A 21368-nucleotide genomic window follows, 5' to 3' on the forward strand; every position below is an offset into this window, starting at 1 on the left:
GGAGAAAGGCGATACGTTGCCTCGTAGTAATACTCTGCTTGACTCTCAAGTGTAGCTGACTTTCCAGAGCTAAAGGGTGATTTATGACTAGTAAATTTTTGGAAGAGTGTTTTATAGGCAGCAGACCATTTGATTTAGGTGCCTCTTGTCATTTTTAATACTTGAAGTGGATGGTGACAGTATGAGGAACAGGCTGGGGGATGTGGGGAAAAGTCTCAGGGTTGTTGACAGTGGTGCGGGGAGGAGTGTAGCAGGTTTTAGACCCATCTGCCCTTTTGGATAGGACATGTTAGTTCTGTCCCGACGTATGCCTGACAAGCTGTCTTGGGTCTTCTTCACCAGAGCAAATTTAACTGCAGTTGTTTTTTAACTGCAGCTGGGTTTGAGTGTCACTTTTTTTTGGTGTGCTTTTTCTTTTCTGTAGATATTTCCCTGTTTGGAGGATTGTTTGTTCTCAAGCTTCTAGTCAGATTTCCAGTGCCCAAGTCCTATATGGGAGTGATACAGCTTGAGCTCATACAGTGCTTTCCTTCAGGGAAGAAATCAAAGTAATTTACAAATTCTGCATCAGTATCGCATTAATAAAACCAAGGGAATTGAATTGTGACTTTGCTAGTGATCTACTTTTGAAGCAGATACAAAGTATTTTACCTACATTCTCCAGCATATAAGCAAGTCTAATCCCTTTTTATTTTGTGTGACTTTTTTCTAAACAAGAAGCGATTATTAATAGGCTTATTGAAGTGACTCATCAAAACCAACTTAAATACATTAATGCATTACAATGCATACACATTCATCCTACAGAGCAGTTTTGTTGTTTTCTTTTTCTTTTTTTTCTGTTTTAGTACTTTTGTCCGTTGTCTGAATTCAGCAAAATGGTCTGCTTTGCAGGTATCCTGGTCAGACATAGGAGGACTAGAAGATGTCAAGCTGAAATTGAAGCAGGCAGTAGAATGGCCTCGCAAACATCCTGACTCCTTTATCCGAATGGGGATTCAGCCTCCAAAAGGTGTGCTGCTTTACGGACCTCCTGGGTGCTCAAAAACAATGATAGCAAAAGCTTTGGCTCATGAAAGTGGTCTCAACTTCTTGGCAGTGAAGGTAGGCCATTTAGTCTTACCTTTTGTTAACTCCTGCATAACAATTGATGATTTACTTATTTCCAATGTTAGAATCCAGTGTCTCTTAGTGTTTCTGACTGTTATATATGCTACAGCAAACACCTTGTAAATACCAAGTCAGGTTTGTGTTTTCTTGTGAAAAGGACTAGTTCTTTCTTATATATGTTTTTTAAAAAAATACTATTTATTTCATCACAGCACTGAAAGTATATGTTGGATGGGTAGGTAAGCTGTATAGTGGCATCTTAATTATTGGCATTATTTAAAATATTTTAAAATGGAAACAATGAAATTCTTAAAGCAGTATAAATAAAATACAACTCTGCATAGTGGGTCGCTTGTCTTACTGTAGTAATTGCTTTCATGGAAGTATTATCTCATCTCTTAACATGCCTTTTCATTCCTCAGGAAAGTCACTTCCTTTTGTCTTACTGTTCACGTTTCATTACAGATTTTTCTTGCCTTAATTGCCTTTTTCCAGGGGAAAGAGTTCTACTTCATCAGTTTTTAGAAAGTTTGCAAAATCAGTTATATCTGGAGTACTCTTGGATAAGTGGAATATTCTATCAGCATTAAGAAACACTTCAAGTGTAGAAGAATTTTGGATTTCATTGTCTATGAATCAATGTAATTGATTACTGTGGCTTGTATGGAAAATACATGAATGGAAGTTATTTAATAATAATGCTGAGCTTCAATGCATAGGAAGAAAAAAAAGATAGCAGAGTGATTCCACATGGGGTAGTCTTGCAGCTGTGTCAGAATGTTAATGAAGTGCAAGAAAAAACATTTGTTTAAGTATTTTAGAAGTATCTCCTTCTCAGCAGTAAGATCACCTACTCTTGTCTGTTGACCATCTCCTTACTCACAAAGCCTTCTGTGTTAGTTTCTACACAGCTTCTTCCTCTGCCTGTCCTTTCAGACACACTGTAACTGTAGCTCTGGATCCTGGCCTCTCTGGGAGCAGAGGCAGTTGCACTGACCTTGAAGCCAGAACCCTTTATTGCCCTTGCTATCCGGTATTGCAGACAGGCCTCTGGGTCATGGTCACATCAACAAAAGCAGCCTTGGAAAGCTCAGCCCTTAAGAAACACCACCTTTACTGCCTCTTCCATAAAGACAAAGTAGTTCTTTGTACTCCAGAATTACTGGTAAACAAGTTAACCTTTTCCTCCTACACTGCTTCAAAGAAAACATTTCTTCTTTGTTTTGCCCAAAGCACTGATGCCTGAGAGGGTGGAGGAAAAAGGTAACAGTCTGAAAAAAAAGTTAAAACTTTAAAAATTAAGCTAAGTTGCTGGCTGCTTAGCTATATCAGACATTTTTACTAATGCAATTAATTGTCCGGAAGTAAAAGATGGCTCATGCTGAATAGGAGGTATCTAGCTGAAGGTGCGCTGATATGAAATGCTTTTGTACAGTAATGCAGCGTTTCTTCAGAGTGGAGTTCTGGTAGTGCAAACCTCCTTGTTATTGACAAGCTGTAGCAGAAGAGGCTGGCTTGGGAAAACGGCCTTTTATTCCCTGTCGGTTTAAATCCCTTTGCCTGGAACTGGTCAAATATTCAATGTACAGATGTTTCAAGAAGCACATCTCTGGAGCATGTCCAGCCTTGGATATGTTGACTCCAGGAAAGGAACATAGCCCACTTTCTCTGACTTCACATTTGCTTCCTGGACAGAAAAGGCAACATCCATCATGTACTAAATGTGTTAAACATCATTGTCTGTAGCACTTAAAGCACAACAGGCACGAATTAATTTCCATTGCATGTGTTCCTGCAATAAGTCCAAAGTATATCAATATGTGATTTTTTGGTGGTGGTTGTTTGTTGGGTTGGGTTTTTTTTGAGAGAGGGGATTTTTCTTTTCTTGCTTATAGTCCTATTAATTTTCCTGTTCTCTACATTGTCTCAAATATCTGTCCCTGGAACTGATATCAGGCTTTTTGAAATAGAAGTGTGTTTCTTGATAATTTACTTTTCAGACTTGCATTTTCATTCCAGTATTTCCTGCACCAAATAAGTAACTTTGATGAAAAGTGTCTGCTGTACAGCCTGCACAACGTGTACTATTTCAGGATAGTTCAGGTGGCTCAGGTTCCTGGGTCCTTGTTGAGAACAGACTGCAGACAGGAGACATAGCTGTAGCTATGGGAAGCCTGCTGCTGGATGCTGTCTCTCCCTGTGTCTGAAAACGGAGAGGAAATTGAGTACATTACATGCAGTGCTTACTTGGTCCAGTGATTTTTGGAAGATGGACCTATTATGTCTGCACATTACATTTAAGATTCACGGGCTCCAGCTCTCTTAAGTGCTGAACGTACTCCACTTGTCTTAAGTTGGCTGTCCTGCGTGGGTGTAACAGGTATCACCCTTGCCCCAGCCTGGCTCCAGGAAGGCTTTGCACTATTTTCCAGACATGTCTATGCAATGTCTGTGTAGTTTGGACTGCTGACTTTGTTAAATGAGATACTTCAGCTGGGTTATATGTAACCTGTTAAAACGTGACATTTCCGTGTGTCTTGGGCATGGCTGGTTGTTACGGTGTTGTATGAAGCATGGTCAAAATGGCACAGCCTCCAGCCCCGTGTCTGATTTACCTCTAATTGAGATTTGGAAGATGGGCAAAGTCTAGATGTAATTTCTGGGCAGAGGAGCTGAACAAAATAACGTGGTAACAGATGTTTGACGTTGCATCCTGTTCTCTCCTGAAATCTATTGTGAAGTTTGAATGGTTAGTGTTAACAGTGAATGTGGCCCTTTTGTACACATGCTCTTTGATATTTGGCCAAAACTTTTTATAGCTATATTTTCACTGAGATTGGTGACCTTTTGCTTTTCCAGAGAAAAGCAGTTCGTTTATTTTACAAAGCAATCTTGGATTCATAGGATTCCTAAGGGGAATTAGTTATTTTTATTCTTTCATTTGACTTTCTTTGTCTCTAATACAATATATCTGCTAAATTTACTGGGGAGGACATTGTCAAGTGCTTTCCAGGGGATGGCTCTTCCTGCTTCCTCCCGCCACCCCTCTTTCTAAATCTCTTGAGCATTGAGGCTTTTCAGGGTTTTAGTGGTTATCTTGATCATTTGCTTCTTCACAAACCTCAGTTACAAAAAGACAACTGAATTGTTTTCAACTTCTTGGAGGGTTTTGAGTGTTTTGCAGTCACAGACACAAGCGAGTATAAGACTGTGCGAAGGAATGAATTAGGATTTTTTTTCATTCTTCAGGATTGAACGTCAGTCTTGACTTGTCAATAGTTTTTCATCTGGTTGAATTCTTATTTCAGTCAGCCTTCTGTGCACTTTTGTACTTCTTCACACTCCTTTTATGCTCTCCCCAAAGTTTGTAATTTCCTTCTGAAATGTGTTTTATGCATTTCCTTTACTAATAGGAAAAGAAAATTATATACACGTACTGGACCTATCAATATTAATAGAACAGGGAATATAATTTTCAGCCTCTGCCAGCCTGATGACACCTCTGTTATATACAACTGTCTCTGTGGCATTTTTGCTTTAGATGTCATCTAGCTTTCTGAAATTGAACATGAAGAAAACGAAATCCTTTGTCACTGTGTTATTTCCGTGGGGTTTTTTTCCTTCTTTTGATTGTTTATGTGGTGGTATCTCTGAACTGTTTTGACAGTTTCTGCACTTAGGGTCGGCTTTGACTGGCTGCTTTTTTCGAGGTGTATGTTGATTAGACCACTAAGATTTTGTGGTGATGATGTAAGAATATTTTGGGAAGAAACGTCCGTGTCTTGCTGCATGGCGTAGATAATTATATCTGCATTGGTCTTGTAGCTTGTTATGACTGTCCTCTTGCATATTTCTTTTTTCCTTTTTAAATTTTATATTTAGGAAATCCTGTATCATTGTGTTGCACTAAGAATCTAATGAATATTACTTCACGGATTTTCTGTTGCTTTTCTGGGAAGCAACTTGCAGAGAATTTCTGTGGGTTGTTTTTTTCTCTCTTAGTATTGTGGTATGTAGGTAATTAGCTTTACTACTAAATAAGAAAACCATTGTGCTTTTTTATTTGTAACCTCTTTCAAAATAAACAGTGAAGTTTGCTGTTATGCTGTTAGGCTGGGAGGCACCATTACAGTACCTACCCAGATCAGCTCCATCACCCAGTTATAATGCGTTCCTTAGCTGATGGTCCCATAAGGGTCATGAGGATTGGAAAATCCTTTTGGCCCTTGAATTGCCCATAAGCCTAGGATGCTGCGTACTAGAGGGGATGTATGTTGATGGTATTCCTCCATTGCATTACTTTCTACTTAGTCAGCCTGCTAAAACCAGACAGAGACTTTCTGCTAATTTCTGGAGGGTTTTGCTCAGGATTATAACAACAGGGGATTTTAAGTTCTGTTTTCTGTCCAACAAGGAGATTACCTGAGTTTACACAATAAGTAACAAGAAAAATTATGTAACTTCTATGTGCTTGTAGTGGTTTCGGAAGCATCATTTTTCCTTTTGCTGCTTTGTGCTTTTTAATATTTGTCTGTTTAAAATAACAACTAAGGCAAAAACTCACTTAGTGATAGTGACAAAACCCAGCTTAAATTTTCAGAAAATTTAGACCTCCAAAAGTTAAACCCCTTGGAATGCAGCTGAGACACACTAATTGTTGTAAACATGATGAAGCAATACTTAAAAAAAAACCCCACCAAAATGGAACAACTCAAACCCACCCGTGACAGTAAGTAGTGTTGAAGAATGTGAACACCAAGTAAACCAACAGCACACATGATGTGTACTATACTGCTCTAAAATACTCTTTTTACAGTGGTTAGGAGCTCCAAGTATGGGGGGGGGGGAGTTGGAAAATATTCCTGACGTTTTATTTCATGTTACATAAGAGCTTGGGCTGAAGGAATCTTTACTTTTTTTTTCAATTAACAGTAATTACAAAAATATACACTGTTCTCAGACCTCTGACTTCACCTTGGCTTGATTTAACTTCCTGTATCACCCTGCCGATGCTTTTGTACCGCTCCCTGTGGTTGACATGTGCTTAAGCTTAGTTTGTCATTTGGGTCAATTATGTCAAAATATTTTCCAATTGAAGTTTCCTCTGCTTTTCCCTTTAGCTCTTGGCTGTGGCAGCTCAAACAGATTAATGAGGCTTGGAAAGGCAGACTGCTTTGCTTTGTGAAGAACTGTCACTGAGTTTTGGGGAGATAGATACTTTAGCCTTTTGATGGGTATTTCAGGGTGCAGAAGCATGAAATAAGGAAGCTTCGTGCCTGTAACTAGCTAAGCAGAACACTTAAGATGAAAAATGAAGAATCATTGTGATTTTATGAGAAACTGTGGCAAACACTTAATAAAATTTCCAAAGAGATCCATAGTAACACATTTGCAGTAACTTGTTAATTAGCAGATAGTGAAACTAACTGTATTTGAAAAAAATAGCCTTTTTTTAAGGGATAAAAGTTTGAGATACTTTAATGAGCTTTCTTAATCCTGAAAATATCTGCATGTTTTACTTAACTAAGACTAAAACAAGAAATTCATTCATCCATTCTTACCATAAACTTCCCCAAAGTGAATGTGCAGGCAGAAAATGTTTCAAAGATAATCCCTTGTCTCTGTTTCCTTGTCCCTTCTCAATTACTTTGCAAGATTATTTTTTATTAGCACTAAGTCTCTCCCTGCCAGCCCCCCACCCCCAGGTCACCCAGGATTTGTCAGCAATCAGGTCAAAATAGCAATTGTAGAATGGGGTGTTGCTGTATGGGTGAAGCATCAGCAGCTGAATATGTTTTGCAGCGTGGGTGGCTAATTTTGTGTTGTCTTTGGTCCCATGTAGATACTGCCCTGAATGATGCCCAAGCCTGGTCCTAGGCAGAGTAGTGGACGGCATCTGTTTAGCCTGGAGCTAAAAGTGGTAGCAAATAGGAACAGGTGCTGAAAATCTGTGAAGAACAGGAATGACTTGCAAAGGGATTTCTCTGTAGATGGGGCAGGTGAGCAGGAAGGGTTACTTTTGGATCTGCTTCAACTCTGTCATGACTTTCACTCCCAACTTCACAGTGCTGTGCATGGTACAGCACATCGTAAGCTTGCAAAATCCTGGGCAGCTATGCCCAAGCGCTGAAGAGGGCCTTCTCTGGAGGCACTGGTGCATGCAGTGAATTTAATTCAATATTTCCAGTCAGTTCACTCCATGCTACAATTACTGGCTTCTGTATTGTGTAAAGAAGCCTCAAAAGATTGGCATTAAAGTTTGCCAGTCAAGGCAAATGGCAAAAAAGTGAATTCTGAGGCATGCAAATAAAGAAAAACGGATGTTACGTTTGCCTTTGCAGTTTGATTACGCTGCTTTTAGCAACTTCACTTGACTTAGGTTTGAAGATGACAGTTTTTTGCCAGCCTGCTCCCTTAAATACTTTGGATCCCACAAGCACCTGTTGAACTTGATGTTTTTTAAAACACCAAACAGGTGTCAACAAGTTTTTAAGGTCCTCTGGAATGCAGGGCAGAGGGAGAGGAAGTGATTAAAATGGTGCACAGCACTCAGCCTGGAGTTTAGTTCTGCTGAGAAGCTGGGAGTGATGCAGATTAAATCATTAAACAGCACTGAAAGAGAAGAAGTAGGCTTTATTCTTAACAAGCAAATATAATGTGTTTTCTGAGCAAATATTTTTCTTTGTAGTGTAACCAATTACCAAATCACACGTGTATAACCTTTGCATTAGAAATAGCCTTACTGTTAAAACAAAGGAAGTCTCACTGTTTATCTTGTTAACTCTCTTTCCTGCGGCCGTCCTGAGTCATATGTATTGCTTTGGTTTGACTGTGGTAGGGATGGGATAGCATTTTGCCACTAAGATTACAGTATGAAAAGACTTAACTAATTTCTGAGTCTCTTCCAAATCAGTTACTGTTGTTGCAGTGGATAATCTCACCTGCATTTTCATGGAACTGGAAAGAATAGGAGGAAAAAAAAAAGAGGGGGGAGGCCAAAATGCAGAGTTTAACTCCATGAGAGATGTACTGGTAGGAGTGGGATCAAGCTTTGCTTAGCTCCTCTGAGCTGGCTGTCTATGCTCCTTCTGCAGTCTGATGAGAAATTAGCACATTTAGAGTGAGTTGCCTTGCATCTGCAAGGTAGGCATCTGTCTCTCCAAATCAGTGTGAATTTCTAACTCAGGTGTAGATGTCTGAGTGTGGGCAATGAACATTGCTCTAGGTACACATGGTGAACAGTTGAAAACTAATTTTGGCACAGCTTGTCTTTTTTTTTTTTTCCTTTTTGTTTGAGATTCACAGCACAGAGCTGTTTTTTTAGATACTTCATCTGAAATTAAATGAATTATGACTGATACTTCTATGATCTTTTCTACTTTGAACATGGCAAAGAAGGAATTGTGCGTTACCTATTGTAGAGTAATAATCTGTAGGATATGATATAAATTCTTTAATTAATTGGACTTTTAAAAAAATGTAGATCGTTCTCTATGGCTAACAGTTTAGTGTGTCTATGTTAGAGCCCGGAACCTGCATGTGAGGTTATGGCAATATTTTTTAAGAGAATAAAGAGCCATATGCTGGCGAAATCTGGGGCTGTGTCCATCTGGCTCAACAAGTGCACAACTTACCTGATTGTCAACGTAGTAAAAAAAAATTATTTATAGAGGGAAGTCACTAATTAAATTTCCTATCAATTGAAAGTTGCTACCCCAGTGTTTTCAGGTGAAAAAATCTACAAGTGGTTTTAAACATTGCTTAGAAAAATTACTGATACTTTTTAACTTCAGGGATACCAAACATTCCTCTTGCAATTTAAAAACACTTTGAGAACTTCTATACATCATAACCATGTATACACAAACTTATCTCATGTTGCAGCCTGTATACAGGGGGTTTATCTTTTGTGGAGTTAATCTTTCAGAAGCTTATTCTGATAGTGTTTTAAAAGTAAAAAAAATTATACTTTTTCCTTGCTTTTTTATTAAAAAAAAAATAAAAATCAACACCCAATCCAAACTGTAAACAACTGGAAAGTTTCATGATACAAGGGGAGTGTATCTTGTAAATGAGGATGGGATAGTGCTTCTGGAAATGTCTCCTTTTGAGGCTGAAGAAACAAAACTCAGCAGTATACAGTGGGCCTGAATTGGCAGATTTTATACTATTAGTCTGGATTGTAGCTCGCAATTGGTATGCTTATACGCACGGACTAGCTACAAATACTTCTGCCAATTTCCTGCTGCAAATCTTTTGCTGTTTTGGAGTTGCAGTGCAAATGACCAGAAGGAACAGGCTTTATTTCTTTGTGTCCCTTTGTATGGAAGATGGCTTGTTGCAGAACAGAGCAGAGCTATATGTATTACTAAACGGGACCATTTGTTACTAGCATCTCTTGGTCAGTAGATCAACAGTTATAAACAGCTTTTAAAGGTATCATTATGCTCACCTCTGGGCAAAAAATATTTCAACAAATGTTGACTTGCTTACTAAGTCAGGCTTATGTCATTTGATTTTTTAAAGCATTAGAAAAGCATTGAAAAATTAAAAAAAACAACCAACACCCAAACTCCTGGTATTTCTTGAGTGGCCTCCTTCCTAAAAAGAGAAGGTGAGTTTTGTGAAAACTAGAAATGGTGTCACCTGTCAGCAGGTGACTCTGATGGCCTATAGACTGCTTGTCAAACAGATCAATCCTTTGAAAGAACTGTCTTCAATCTTAGCTAAAGGACAGCCCATTTGCAGAGAGGGTAAGGCAGAGGCTGAGCTCAGGTGGGACCAGAGGTAACCCAGTTCAGTTTCTACGTCCAGCTGCTTTGAACATTTCTAGGTTTTGTGCTGTGGTTTTAAGTGGTTGCATGAGATGAAATGTATACCAATTCTTCCTCTTCTGTGTGTGCTTTCTCTTACTTTGGAGTCTTTTCCTTTATTGCCAGGTATAATAAGAGTTTCAAGTTGCTAGCAATAGAAACTATGGTTCTCAATGGCATTTTTGGTATTATTCATGAGTGGTGAACTAGGAGACCTTCAAATCAATTTTCATCAAAGTTTTCCATGAGAGGCATGGATCATTAATACATAGTGATCTTTCACCTGGAGTTGCTACTTAATGAAAAGAAAAATAGAGAAAAACCTTCATGTCAAAGCTTACAGCAAAACCATGCATTCAAAATAATTCTCTTTGGAAACATTTTAAACAGTGTTTATTGCTTTGATGTTGCCTTGATCATATTTTAATGCTTAATTAAAAATAAAACTCCAAGCATCTGAAATTATATTGTACCTTAGAGCTCAAAGAGAGTAGTTTTGGGTTTACATATTTTTTTACTCAGACAAAAGAAACGAAAATGTCAGACTATTTGATGTGTCATACTAGAGGAGTACACTATAGGCACTGATGTAAATGATGTTGGTTTCCATGAGAATACTGATGTGGATGAAGATTACTTATGAGAATAAGGGCATGAAGGAGAAGGTCCACAGCTTCCAAGAAAAAGTTAGTAAAATATAATTGTGGGTAGAAATTGCTCTCAGTGTATCAGCTCACTTTAACAGAAAGTTAGACAGAAAGAGAAGACTGCGCTCTGGTTCCTTAGGGATTTGTTAGGCCCGTGCTATCAGATTCCTCATCTGCACTGAACGTGATGAATGGCCAGGACCCGGAGCAGCTGAGTGCTGTCTTTTTGAGCTGCAAGCCTGCTCTGCACAAACTGCTGCACACTCCTCATGTTCAGTGTCCACAGTGAATAGTAGGAAAAGGCTTTGTTTCTGTCTTACCTTGTTTTTTCCTTCTCTCTTTCTTTTCTGCATTCTTCACTTATGTATCTGAGTAATTCTGTTTCCATGTGAGTGTCCAACTGACTCAAATTTTGAAGTTGTTGAAAGCCTGCAGGTGACACTTTAGCTACTGCAACAGTTGCTTTAAGAGTATATGTTGATGGAAGGAAGCAATGCTAATTCTATCATTGAAGTTTCCTCCAACCCTTACACAATTGCTTTTACCTGTGTGGAATGCTGGGTCTGGGTACTGCAGTATCTCACCTGGTCCTTTGGATAATGGACAGCTCTTTGAAAAGAAATAAGTAAGAACAGTGGTATAGCTTGGGTGCTTTGCTGATATCAGATAGCTTGTGCTTTTGTTTTTAGAATATATGTTTTTTCCCCATACATATGTAGGCACAGATACTTTCCAGTGGTGCCAGTGTCAAGATAAAAGACAGTGCATTAATTGCTATTGCAAGAGTGCAAATGAGTGTGGAGGGGGAGACTGTAAAAAAGTGCGCTGTTTTTAGAGTAATGAATCTGTGTTCTACCCATCTGAGTACAAAGTCCAGATGGTCCTATTCAAAAAGGGGTTGCTCTGTCACTGCCAATGTATAAATGTGCATCTGCCACGCATGCTTAATTCTAGCATACCCCCTGTTTAAAGCTGCCTTACTGATCTCAGCTGAGTGCTACCTGAAGGTACTTGCAGCTGTGAAGCATGGGAAGGTTCTTCAGTTTTCTCACTGTGAAGGAGGATTTGTTTCTGTAGGTAAAATTATGAGGGCACCTGTTCCCTGGAAAATAGATTGAGGCTACTGGCTCTTTTTGTTTAGGGCAGATGATAATAATCGTTGGTTGTGGCTGCAGGTCAATGTTGATGCAAACCAGGCCGAAGTCAATGAGTCATTACCACTCCTATGAGAATCTTAGTCCCATTAGGAACCGTTATTTAAGCAGCCTATGGTACGGGACGTAGCAGAACAGAAAATACTCTGAGAATTCTCCGTTGTTTTACTTTTTATGATTTTAAGTATTTATTCAAGACCTGAATGTTGACCCTGTGGTCTCCAGTCTGTTCCTAGTGAACAGGGCTGTGAGTATAAACAGGCACCACAGCAGCTGGCACTATTAATTGGGCTTGGCAATCTCGGCAGAAAGGAATGTCAATGAGCTAAGACACTGAACAGCTTTCTCACTGGAGATGCAGCTCCTCATGGATGGATTTCAGGTGTGCTGCTATGTCAGCTGCTTCTTTCTGGACCTGCAAACTGTCAAGTTCAAAGAAGCACTGTTAAATGTTGTTTTTAAGTCCCTGTTGATGAGAGGGCTAACCTCTAAGTGTAGTTACGTGCATGCACAGTGCCATAACAAATGGAGGAAAACCTAGTACAGGTAGAAGGTAAGTCTGAAAATGCACAAATAAAATTTGCAAGTGACAAATTATCAAAATTCCTTGTAACAGAGCATCAGTAATGTAGCACTGGCAGATTGACTCAGTCATTTTGTATATAAAAGTAATTAAATTTTAAACTTTTATTAATTTTGCAGGGACCTGAGCTGATGAATAAATATGTTGGTGAGTCTGAACGAGCAGTGAGAGAGGTGAGAAAGGGCAAGCTATATGCAGTATAATGTTATGTGTTAAGCTTTCTTGGCATTCAAATTCTTCTCTGCCTATAAGGTTACCTTAAACTTTCCAAAAAACCTTCTTCTGGTTGAAGTTTAAAAAAGAAAGAGGAGGGGGGGGGGAAAAAGGCAAGCAGAAATGATATTTTATGTTTAATTTCCTCCTGCATTGGCCTAGTGATACATGTCAAATTTGGGATCCAATAGCAGCGTTCACTGTAAGCCTGCATCACACAGTGTCGTGAATAACTTCTAAAAGGTTTGTTTTTGGGGGCGGGGGAAAGCAACAAAGCTTATATCTACATGTATCTTGCATCTCTATAGCTTTTGAGGTGTGCAGGGGTTGTTAGCATTCTGTAAAAATTTCCCATCCTTTAAAACTAAGTGTTTAATTGTTGTTTTTCTAGATCTTTAGGAAAGCCAGAGCAGTGTCTCCTTCAATTCTTTTCTTTGATGAAATAGATGCCTTGGCAGTTGAAAGGGGAAAGTAAGTAATCCTGTTAAAAATCTCAGATGTTATTTTCTGATAAATTAATCTTACATTGTGCAATCACAAGTATATTACCTTTCTAGAATGATTTTATTAAATATATTCATTCCACATGCAGAAGGATAGCATTTGTGACTCCTCAGGTGTATTTAACTTGGCATAAACAGGTAAGCTGGTGGAGTTCCTTCTTTCTCATCTTATTAGCAGGAATGATTCTACTGGTTCTCATGCCCTTCGGCTCTTTTCTGTGGTTTTAGCTTGCATTTATTTCCAGTAACTAACTCCTTTCTTTTCCCAGGGTTGTTGCACTGGCCTAATACAGTGTCTTCGTCAAGAACACAATGTGATCATATATAACAAGGAGATCATATATTCCAGGAAGTCTACTCATATGCTTAAATTTACGCTTATGTTTAAATGTTTCCCCAGACTGGGAAAAACTTCATGAAAAGATTTGAGAACACTCACGCCCTTTCATGTGTGACATTAAAAAGGGGTTATTGTGCAAGGAGCTCATACTGTTTTTTCCCGTGTCTTGCTTCGTGATGATTTCAAGAGATGTTTAGCTCTTGTCTGAAGGAGGATTATAGCAGGTTTTAGTTGCTACTATAGCATTTAAAATTAGACAGGCTTTGTAAGTGGTTTTTCTAGGAGGACATCTTATAAAATACTACTGCTTGTTGTGAGCAAGTACTTTTTTTTCTGTTTTATTTTTTTGCCTGAAAAACTATCAAATATGTGCATGTAGAAAGTATTTGTCCAGTTTGAAGGTGCTTCACAACTTCATCATTTGTCTGGAAGAGAAGCTACAACAGCATCCATTCAGATTCATTTGTGTTGCAAAAAAGCCATTTGTATCTGCAGCATAGGATGAAAGGTGTCATACTAACATTTCGGCGACATGAATAAATTGTTTATGTTACAGGAGGTGGCATTGCTTGCAGCATAGAGCTGCCCTGTGAAACTTGAGAAATGAATACATTTTCTGCTTGAAATGCAAAACCTGGTAGAAGATGTCTTCAACATCATCCTTTTCATATGCAATGTCTGCAATTGTGACACTTGTAAACTTCCTAGAAACAGTTAGCCACTCTGTGGTACCCACTGAAACACCTGTCTGCTTATCACAACAGGGAAGTTGCAGAAATGTGCTGGAATCAAGCCAATAGAAGGGGGGGAAATACTTCCCCCTGCTGCAATTCTTAATGTGTTTAGCTTTCAGAAACACCACTTCATCAAGATAAAACCTTTTGGAAGAATAAGCTATAGTACGTTTTAATCAGCCTTTTCACACAGTGCCCTAGAGGTGTTGAGTGCGTTTGTTTGTTTGCTTTATTCTTTTAGGGAGTAAACAACCCAATTTTACCTTACCTGGAACTGTCTGTGGGGGGTAGTAGGCCTGGCACAGCTTGCTGAAGAATGTGGTATGACCTGCTGCAGTTGTGTTGTGCTGGAGACATCTGGTTTTGGAGCTTTAAAAAGAACAGGGTGGGACACACAAATATTTCATTGTCAAATCTGAACCAGATGGGAGGTAAAATATGTAGCAGAGTTCTCGTAAAATTCATCTGAAATTAAATGGTGTAGGAAACCAGACAAGGCACTTATTAGAAATGGCCTTTTTTTACAGGCTGACTTTGCACAGTAGGAATTTGCAAATGCATTAGAGATGCTAACGATTTGTGGCCTCTGGAGATCCATTTCCTGTACTATTTCTAACCATACTGAAGTTTTCAAGGAAACACCTGTTTATATTGTCTCCCTATTCCCTCTGTTGGTTGAATTAGTTTTCTCTGCCTTGGCAGTGGAAAACACTCTGTGATACAGCTTTGTAAACGTTTTTCCTTTCCGTTTAAATCTTTGTTAGGATTCTGTGGACTTTGCGCAGAATATGCTACATCACAAATCCTCCTGGGTAGGTAACCTCTCCTCAATCTTAACGGGACATCCAGAGATGCAGAGAAGCCTGAACTGTTAAGTTGTGAGAGTAGTTTTATGCATAGTTCAGATCTGAAATAACAGATGTGAAATAACATTGAGTAATTGCTTAATGCTTTTGCTCTACAAAGCACTTTGCCAAATATTCATTAACTCATTAATACTTGTTTAGATTAAACCCACAAGCTTTAGTCAAAAGCACAACTGTTTTACTCCCTAAACAGAGATCACTAAACAATCCCTTCTCATCAACAGGCACATACAGACTAACAGGCTTTGTAATTACTTGTAATGCAGGTAGACGAAGAGAGCTAAGGAGTTTTCTTGTTTGTACCATTCAATATAATGTCTCTTTTGCATCATATAGTGGAGTCTGTCACTGCATAATCAATTACGCCATGGCAGACACTGTAGCTGCATTCAGATATGCCACGGTGTTTTATTTATTATACATTTCCAAGCCATTACTCAGAATTGTAATACATCTTAACACTCTACATAATGTAACTGTCTTGTGTAGTAGTTTTACAGTGTATTTGTGTGTGTTTATTAGTTACAAGAAATAATACTTTGAAGTCAGCAAAAATTATGTTAATTGACATTGTTCCATGTCAAAATGTATTATTTCTGAAAAGATTGTTTCTTGCCCAGCCTGCTTAGCAGTTCCATATGTTCTATCTGTATGAAATAAGCTCCTGGGGTTTCCTTCATGTCTGTCCACACCCACCTCCCAAATTTGCATGTTGGCAACAAGCTAATACATATTAATCAAAGAATTAAAAATGTGGGCTGGATACATACGAGACTCAAAGAGGATTTACGATATAATCCTGCACCTCTGAGGAGAATAGTTCAGTGTAAGGGGCAGTTGCTTGATGGACAAATCTGGAGATCCTTGATGCAAGAAGATGAGAGAGTGATTCTGAATGGATTTGAGTTTCCAATGTATCTTTATCTATGAAAACAGGTAAAGATAGTTTGAGCTGTATTCGTTTCTGGATTTTGTTCTCTTACGCTATGCTTGTTAGAGAGAATTGAAAATAAAAAAATTTGGGGCTGAATGGACCGACTATAAGGAAAGAGGGAGGCATTCACTGTAACTGGTTCTAAAGAATAGACGATAAACCCATGGAAGAAAAGATGCTAGAAAGTTAGAGGTGTCACAGTGAGTTTTGAGTAGGAAAAATGGTTGAGATAGGAAAACCTTATGCAGATCAGAAAGGCTTTTGGTAGAGAATTATCCTTTGCTGTCAGTTAGTCATATGGGAGAAGCTTCAGCAACCTACTGCTTGATATCTTTAAAACAAAACTGACGTTTCACAGATTAACGTGCAGCGAGGAGCAGTCATGCACTGGGAGAGATGCACTACGTGGTGCATGGAGCCTTTTCCATCACTCTGTGGTTCTAATTAGTATTTACTTTCATGAGCAGACTACAACTTTTTCTTTCTCCTTGCTTTTGAAAGATGTTACAACTTTTCATAGGAGAGACTGCACTGAAGCGAGACCCTCAGGACTGGTCCAGATGCAGCACTGCATGAGGAGAAGGGTTTGCCTCGCAGTAATCCCTTGCCTGGACAAAGCTTGAGAGGCTTTAAAAATTGCACAGCTGCAAAGAGTTATGGGTATTTGTTATCCCTTGGTATCCTGACCATATAAAACCTAATTCTTCTGGCCATTAGAGGTTACCAAGAGGGAAATGTCTTGGTCATTAGACTTGAAATTGATGAATGAACGTGGCTCCGTGTAAATGCAGCACAGACAGTCTGTTTGCTGTACTTAAGAAGTCTCTGCTTTGGAAATGGAACATTGTTTATACAAGCAGGATTTTTAGGATTTTGGGGCAAGAGATATATTTGTTCCTATTCTTGGTTTTCAGAAGCAAAGCATTTTGTAACATAAGATGGGAAATATTGTAGACTGATGTGAAAGACACTGATAAATCGCATTTTCAAAGGACAAAAAAAAGACGAGACAAAATCAGTACCTTGCAATTGACTTGTATAGGCCAGAACAAGTTGGTAGATGAATAACCTTTTCGGAGTGATGATAGAAGTGACAAAGTGAAGGGACTTTGATACCAATCCCTTGAAACTACAATATGATGATGCTTTTCCAGTGAGTTACGTTACCCTGTATACTGGGTGGCAAGGGGAGCAGGATAGATACATTCCTAAGCCACAATTTAAAATGCTCAGAACCTCTGAAAGACACACTGTTTTCACTTTAGGTATTGAAATATTTGCAGTCTTAACTTTTGAGGCCCTCAGGCTTCTATAATGAAGCTGGGAAGAACAGCAGCTTCTCTTCTGTACTGAGTCACCTCTGCTTTAAATGGGAACTGTGATAAATCCTGTTTTTAAACCAAGCTGTCTCTTTGGAATATTTTAGTACATATTTATACTGTACAGCTTAGCACATATTATGTACAATTCAGTACATATTACACTGTACGCTTGAACATACCTTCGCATTTTTTTATCTGTGCAAATTCCCTGGTGTAATTGACAGCCTCTGTCATGAAGAAGGTCGGTGTATTGCATCCTAGCAACGAAAGCTAGAGCCTGGACCCTGCAGGGACATTAGGTAGGACAGAGGCTCTCAGCCAGAAAGCCACCTTGCACAGGGTAGGTTACCGGTAGCAGAGCTGGAGAAAGTACTGTCACCCTAATATTACTTGTGTGAAGGCAAAAGAAAGTGAAGAATACATGAAAGAAATGGGAGTTTCCCTGTGCCATGCTTGTGTTGTGAGGGACCCAATTCTAGCAGCAGGCTCATTTAGGCAGAGCTTTGCGTTTCTGGCTTCATTAGCACTGCTTGTCCCTGAATTGGGGGATGTCAGCCGGTTCCCTTCAGTATCTGAGCTGTGTTTGGATATGATAGAGAGTTGAGGCATTCAAAACTTTTGTGACTACTGTCTGAATTCTTTAAAGTGTTTGAATTTGGTATCCAGTATTGTCCGGGGAAAAAGCTGCATGTCCAGTGCCAGTTTTCTATTTTAGGCCTAGCAAGGAGTGCTGAAAAAGTTAAAAGTTTTGAACCAATTTAATTGTACAATAAAGCTTGTAATTCACTTTGGAATAGCGATTTAAATAAATAGCATTACCTATAGATTGTGTGTGTTTATGCTAGATGTTTGTAATACCTTTAACTTTAAAACAAACTCATCAATGTTTCTTGTCTAGCAAGAATCCTTTATCACAATGTGTTTAAAAATCTGTGGTTCTTCCTTTTTGTTTAAAAAACCCAATAATTTGTAACTTTGCCAGCCTGTATTACAACTCGGAGATTTGATTATTGGCATCAGTGGAAGCAGGACTGGATCTGTAAACCATTTTCTTGAAGTCATTCAAATGCATGGATAAATGTAGAGGGTTTAGAGGGACTAATCAAGGCTGTTAATGTTGGTAAGCCTGTTCTGCAGTGTTGTGGCAAAGTTAACCTGCAGCAAGATGCTTCAGCCAAGGACGTGAATTTGAGCTTCTCTCTGGATTCCTGCCAGAGGCCCAGTTGAAATGAATACCAGGATTAGAGGGATCAGAAGTGGGCATATGTGGTGATCACTTCGGGTCCCGATGTGGTGTTGGCTATGGAGAAAGGTCAGCTTACCCACACTAAATGGGCCCAAGCAGGCTACAGTTGCCTGTGGGGCGAGGACTAGAATGATTGACGGCCTTTTTTAAACTTTATTTTAAATGAAATACAAGGGGAACATGACTGTAGTTAAAACTCATAAATGAAACTTATTCCAGATGAAATGGAACCTCTTATACTTAAATATTGTTATAATGAAAACAAAATCCAGTCTAGCTAGTTACTTCTAGGTCTGTTATACTTCCAACTTAAACTGTACTTGCTTCGCTGGTAGACATGATTGATTACAGTGTTCAACTTGATTAACTTCCAGGAATGCGCAGAGGAGAAGTGCTGAGGAAAACAGAAAGAAAGGAAATGGAAAATTTACTGTGCATCAGGTGTGTGTTTGGGGCTTTTTTTTTTTTGTTTTTGTTTGTTTTTGTTTTAAAAGGCAGTGTTAATAGAATAGGAGAACTCTATGTTAGCATCCTTCTTGTTTCAGCTCGATGGTGCCAGGGCCAGGTGAAAGTGAGTTCTCATGTCTGCCTTCTGTGGACCTGCATCTGCAATTAGTTTCAGGCAGATGGAAATGACTGATGGATCACCACCTTGGTGCTTAAGGATTTGGAGATGTGCTTGGGGAAAGCCCTCTGGAAGAAAGCCTGTTGATTCCAAACCCATCTCAGACTGGCTCCTTGCCTCCTTTTCTCTCCTTTCATTGTGTTTCATTTTTCTGGGCCTACTTCGCTCATTTCTGAAAGCTGCCGTAATAATGAATTTGGGCAAATGGAAGAGGCTGGTTGCATGAACATGGAGGAAAATCTGGGATGTTTCTGCAGCTGCCTGTAGGCCATTTGTTTCAAAGTCACCTGCTGACAGCTGAGCGCAGTTTCCTGTTTCCACAAAGCTCGTCTCTTTTTAGGAAACCTGCTTACAAGTAGGAGGCCGCTCAAGGAGTACTAGGAGTTCTTTTATTTTTCTGTGCTTTTGTAATGTCTTAAAAACCGCAGTTTTTTTGGCGAACTGACAGTTGGCAAAACACCTTTTTGGCCTGGAGCTGACCATAAAGCTAAATGTTCTACCCAGTCTCTAAGTTTCCCAGACTTCCTCAGGTTTCCTCTGGAGATTTCCCTTCTGAAGTACCTGAATTTTGCTCTTGAGGAAATAGGGAATATGTGAAACGATATAGTGGGTAACAGCTGATACAGGTGCGTAGAGAATATGACAGCATCTAATTGTAGGGTGCTGATGGAGGGAAGGCTTGAGGATGGTCTTCTTTCAGAGTTTCTTCTGATGACACAGACAGGAAAATTCCCTGGTATGGGGAATATTTCTTATCTTAGGACTGAAGAGGTGTTTGGTGTTGTGTTGTTTTTTTTTTAATGAATAGCTGAAATATTTAACTAATAACATAGAAGATTTGTATGCTGTGTATCTCTCCTAGACTTTTAAAATAACATCAAAGCCTGTAATATCTGCAGTGGTCTTTATTATCAATATGCACTGAAGCTGTACCATACGTGTGCCAGAAGTGAATTTAGCCCAGCGGTTTAATAATGATCACTTAGGCCTAGGTATGCTTGCTGCGCCTTTTGTTTTATGAAATACCTCTTTTGTTGTGAGTGCACGTACATAGAGACATCAGTAACTGTGGATAACAGTTTTAGCTCAAACCAGGAATTGTGCTTGTAAGCAGAAATGAGTAGGTGATGTAAAAGGTGTTGTGATTTTTGAGGGAGAGGGAAAAGTGCTGTAGGGAAAAAATACATAAGCAGCACAGCATCACTAAACATGCATGTCTCTGTAAACCTAGTATATTTAGTAAAGTTTGAGTTTTGAAGCCCCAGTAGCATTCAAGAGAAACAAAGTTCGAAGTTAACATAAGGGCTTGCTCTGCTATCTTTAGATTAAGAATATTCTGACTGAATTAATATTTTAGCAGGGTGCATCTGTGTGGAAGAGCCTGCTTTTTCTAACTGGCATGGCAGTGTCCATTCTGCTGGAAAAAATGCCCCACTGACAGAATTTTTGAGTGGAATTCGGTACCTGGGAAGATGCTGCAATTATTATTTTTCTGGTAAATGCTATTGGAGTAGTTTTTTGGGGTTTTGGGTTTTTTTCCCCCCTAATGCTGTGGAGAACCTTGAACTGCCAAAGCCATATTTCACCAGTTTGTGAGGGAAGGAAATAAAACAGTGTGACAGTTAATTATGATCACGGCAGTTGGACTGAAAAGACAGACTTGGCAGGTGCTCCTTGCTGACAGGTTACTCCTGCAAAGCCCTGACAGAAATGTCAGACTCAATAAAAATCCTTCAGACTGTGTGAGTGAGGCGACTCTTGCATGGGAGTGTGCTGGCAGGGGGCTTTGGTATTTCAAGAACCTTTTACCTCAGTAGTTTGTGGAGAAGTGGAGAGTCCTGCCAGAGAGTTCTATTTCATCCTATATTAATTTTTTGATACCAACCATTTTGTCATGTCAATGACTTTTACATTTGTTTTGATATGAAATTATTTCCAGACATTCCAGTGAAAGAATTATTTGAGATGATATCACATCCAGAAGAAGTATTTTTAAAACTTTTAAATTTTGATTATGATTGCAATTCTTTTGTTGGGGGTGGGGGGGAGGTGAAGAATAATAAAGACAGCTTTTATCTGTTTGTAAATCTTGCCTGATAAGATGTTTTGGAAAAGAAGGTAGGCTGTACTCCCTTCTCACAAAACCTGTGTTATAGATTTCAGCTGCATGGAGATTAATCCCTCTGCAGTAATTTATCCTGGATACTTCTCCTGAGGTCTGCCTTTTTGACCTCATGGATCTGCCAGAGGTAGGGTCATCTGTGCAGAAATGGGGCTT

The 21368-nt window shown here is 39.1% G+C and overlaps 1 protein-coding gene across 5 annotated transcripts in view; it reads left to right on the forward strand.

Annotated features, from left to right (window-relative positions):
- Positions 1 to 21368, forward strand: part of AFG2A (AFG2 AAA ATPase homolog A) — a 208668-nt gene that overhangs the window by 35434 nt on the left and 151866 nt on the right. For 3 of the 5 annotated variants that reach the window (XM_055700731.1, XM_055700734.1, XM_055700733.1), the window contains exons 11-13: positions 895 to 1104; positions 12427 to 12480; positions 12912 to 12991. In XM_055700731.1, coding sequence (XP_055556706.1) covers positions 895 to 1104; positions 12427 to 12480; positions 12912 to 12991 — 344 coding nt within the window. Of the gene's footprint in view, positions 1 to 894; positions 1105 to 12426; positions 12481 to 12911; positions 12992 to 18839; positions 18907 to 21368 lie in introns of all 5 variants that reach the window. The other 2 variants (XR_008730645.1, XM_055700732.1) reach the window with 1 other exon arrangement.

The sequence above is a fragment of the Falco cherrug genome, chromosome 1, assembly GCF_023634085.1.
Source record: "Falco cherrug isolate bFalChe1 chromosome 1, bFalChe1.pri, whole genome shotgun sequence".
Lineage (NCBI taxonomy): Eukaryota > Metazoa > Chordata > Aves > Falconiformes > Falconidae > Falco > Falco cherrug.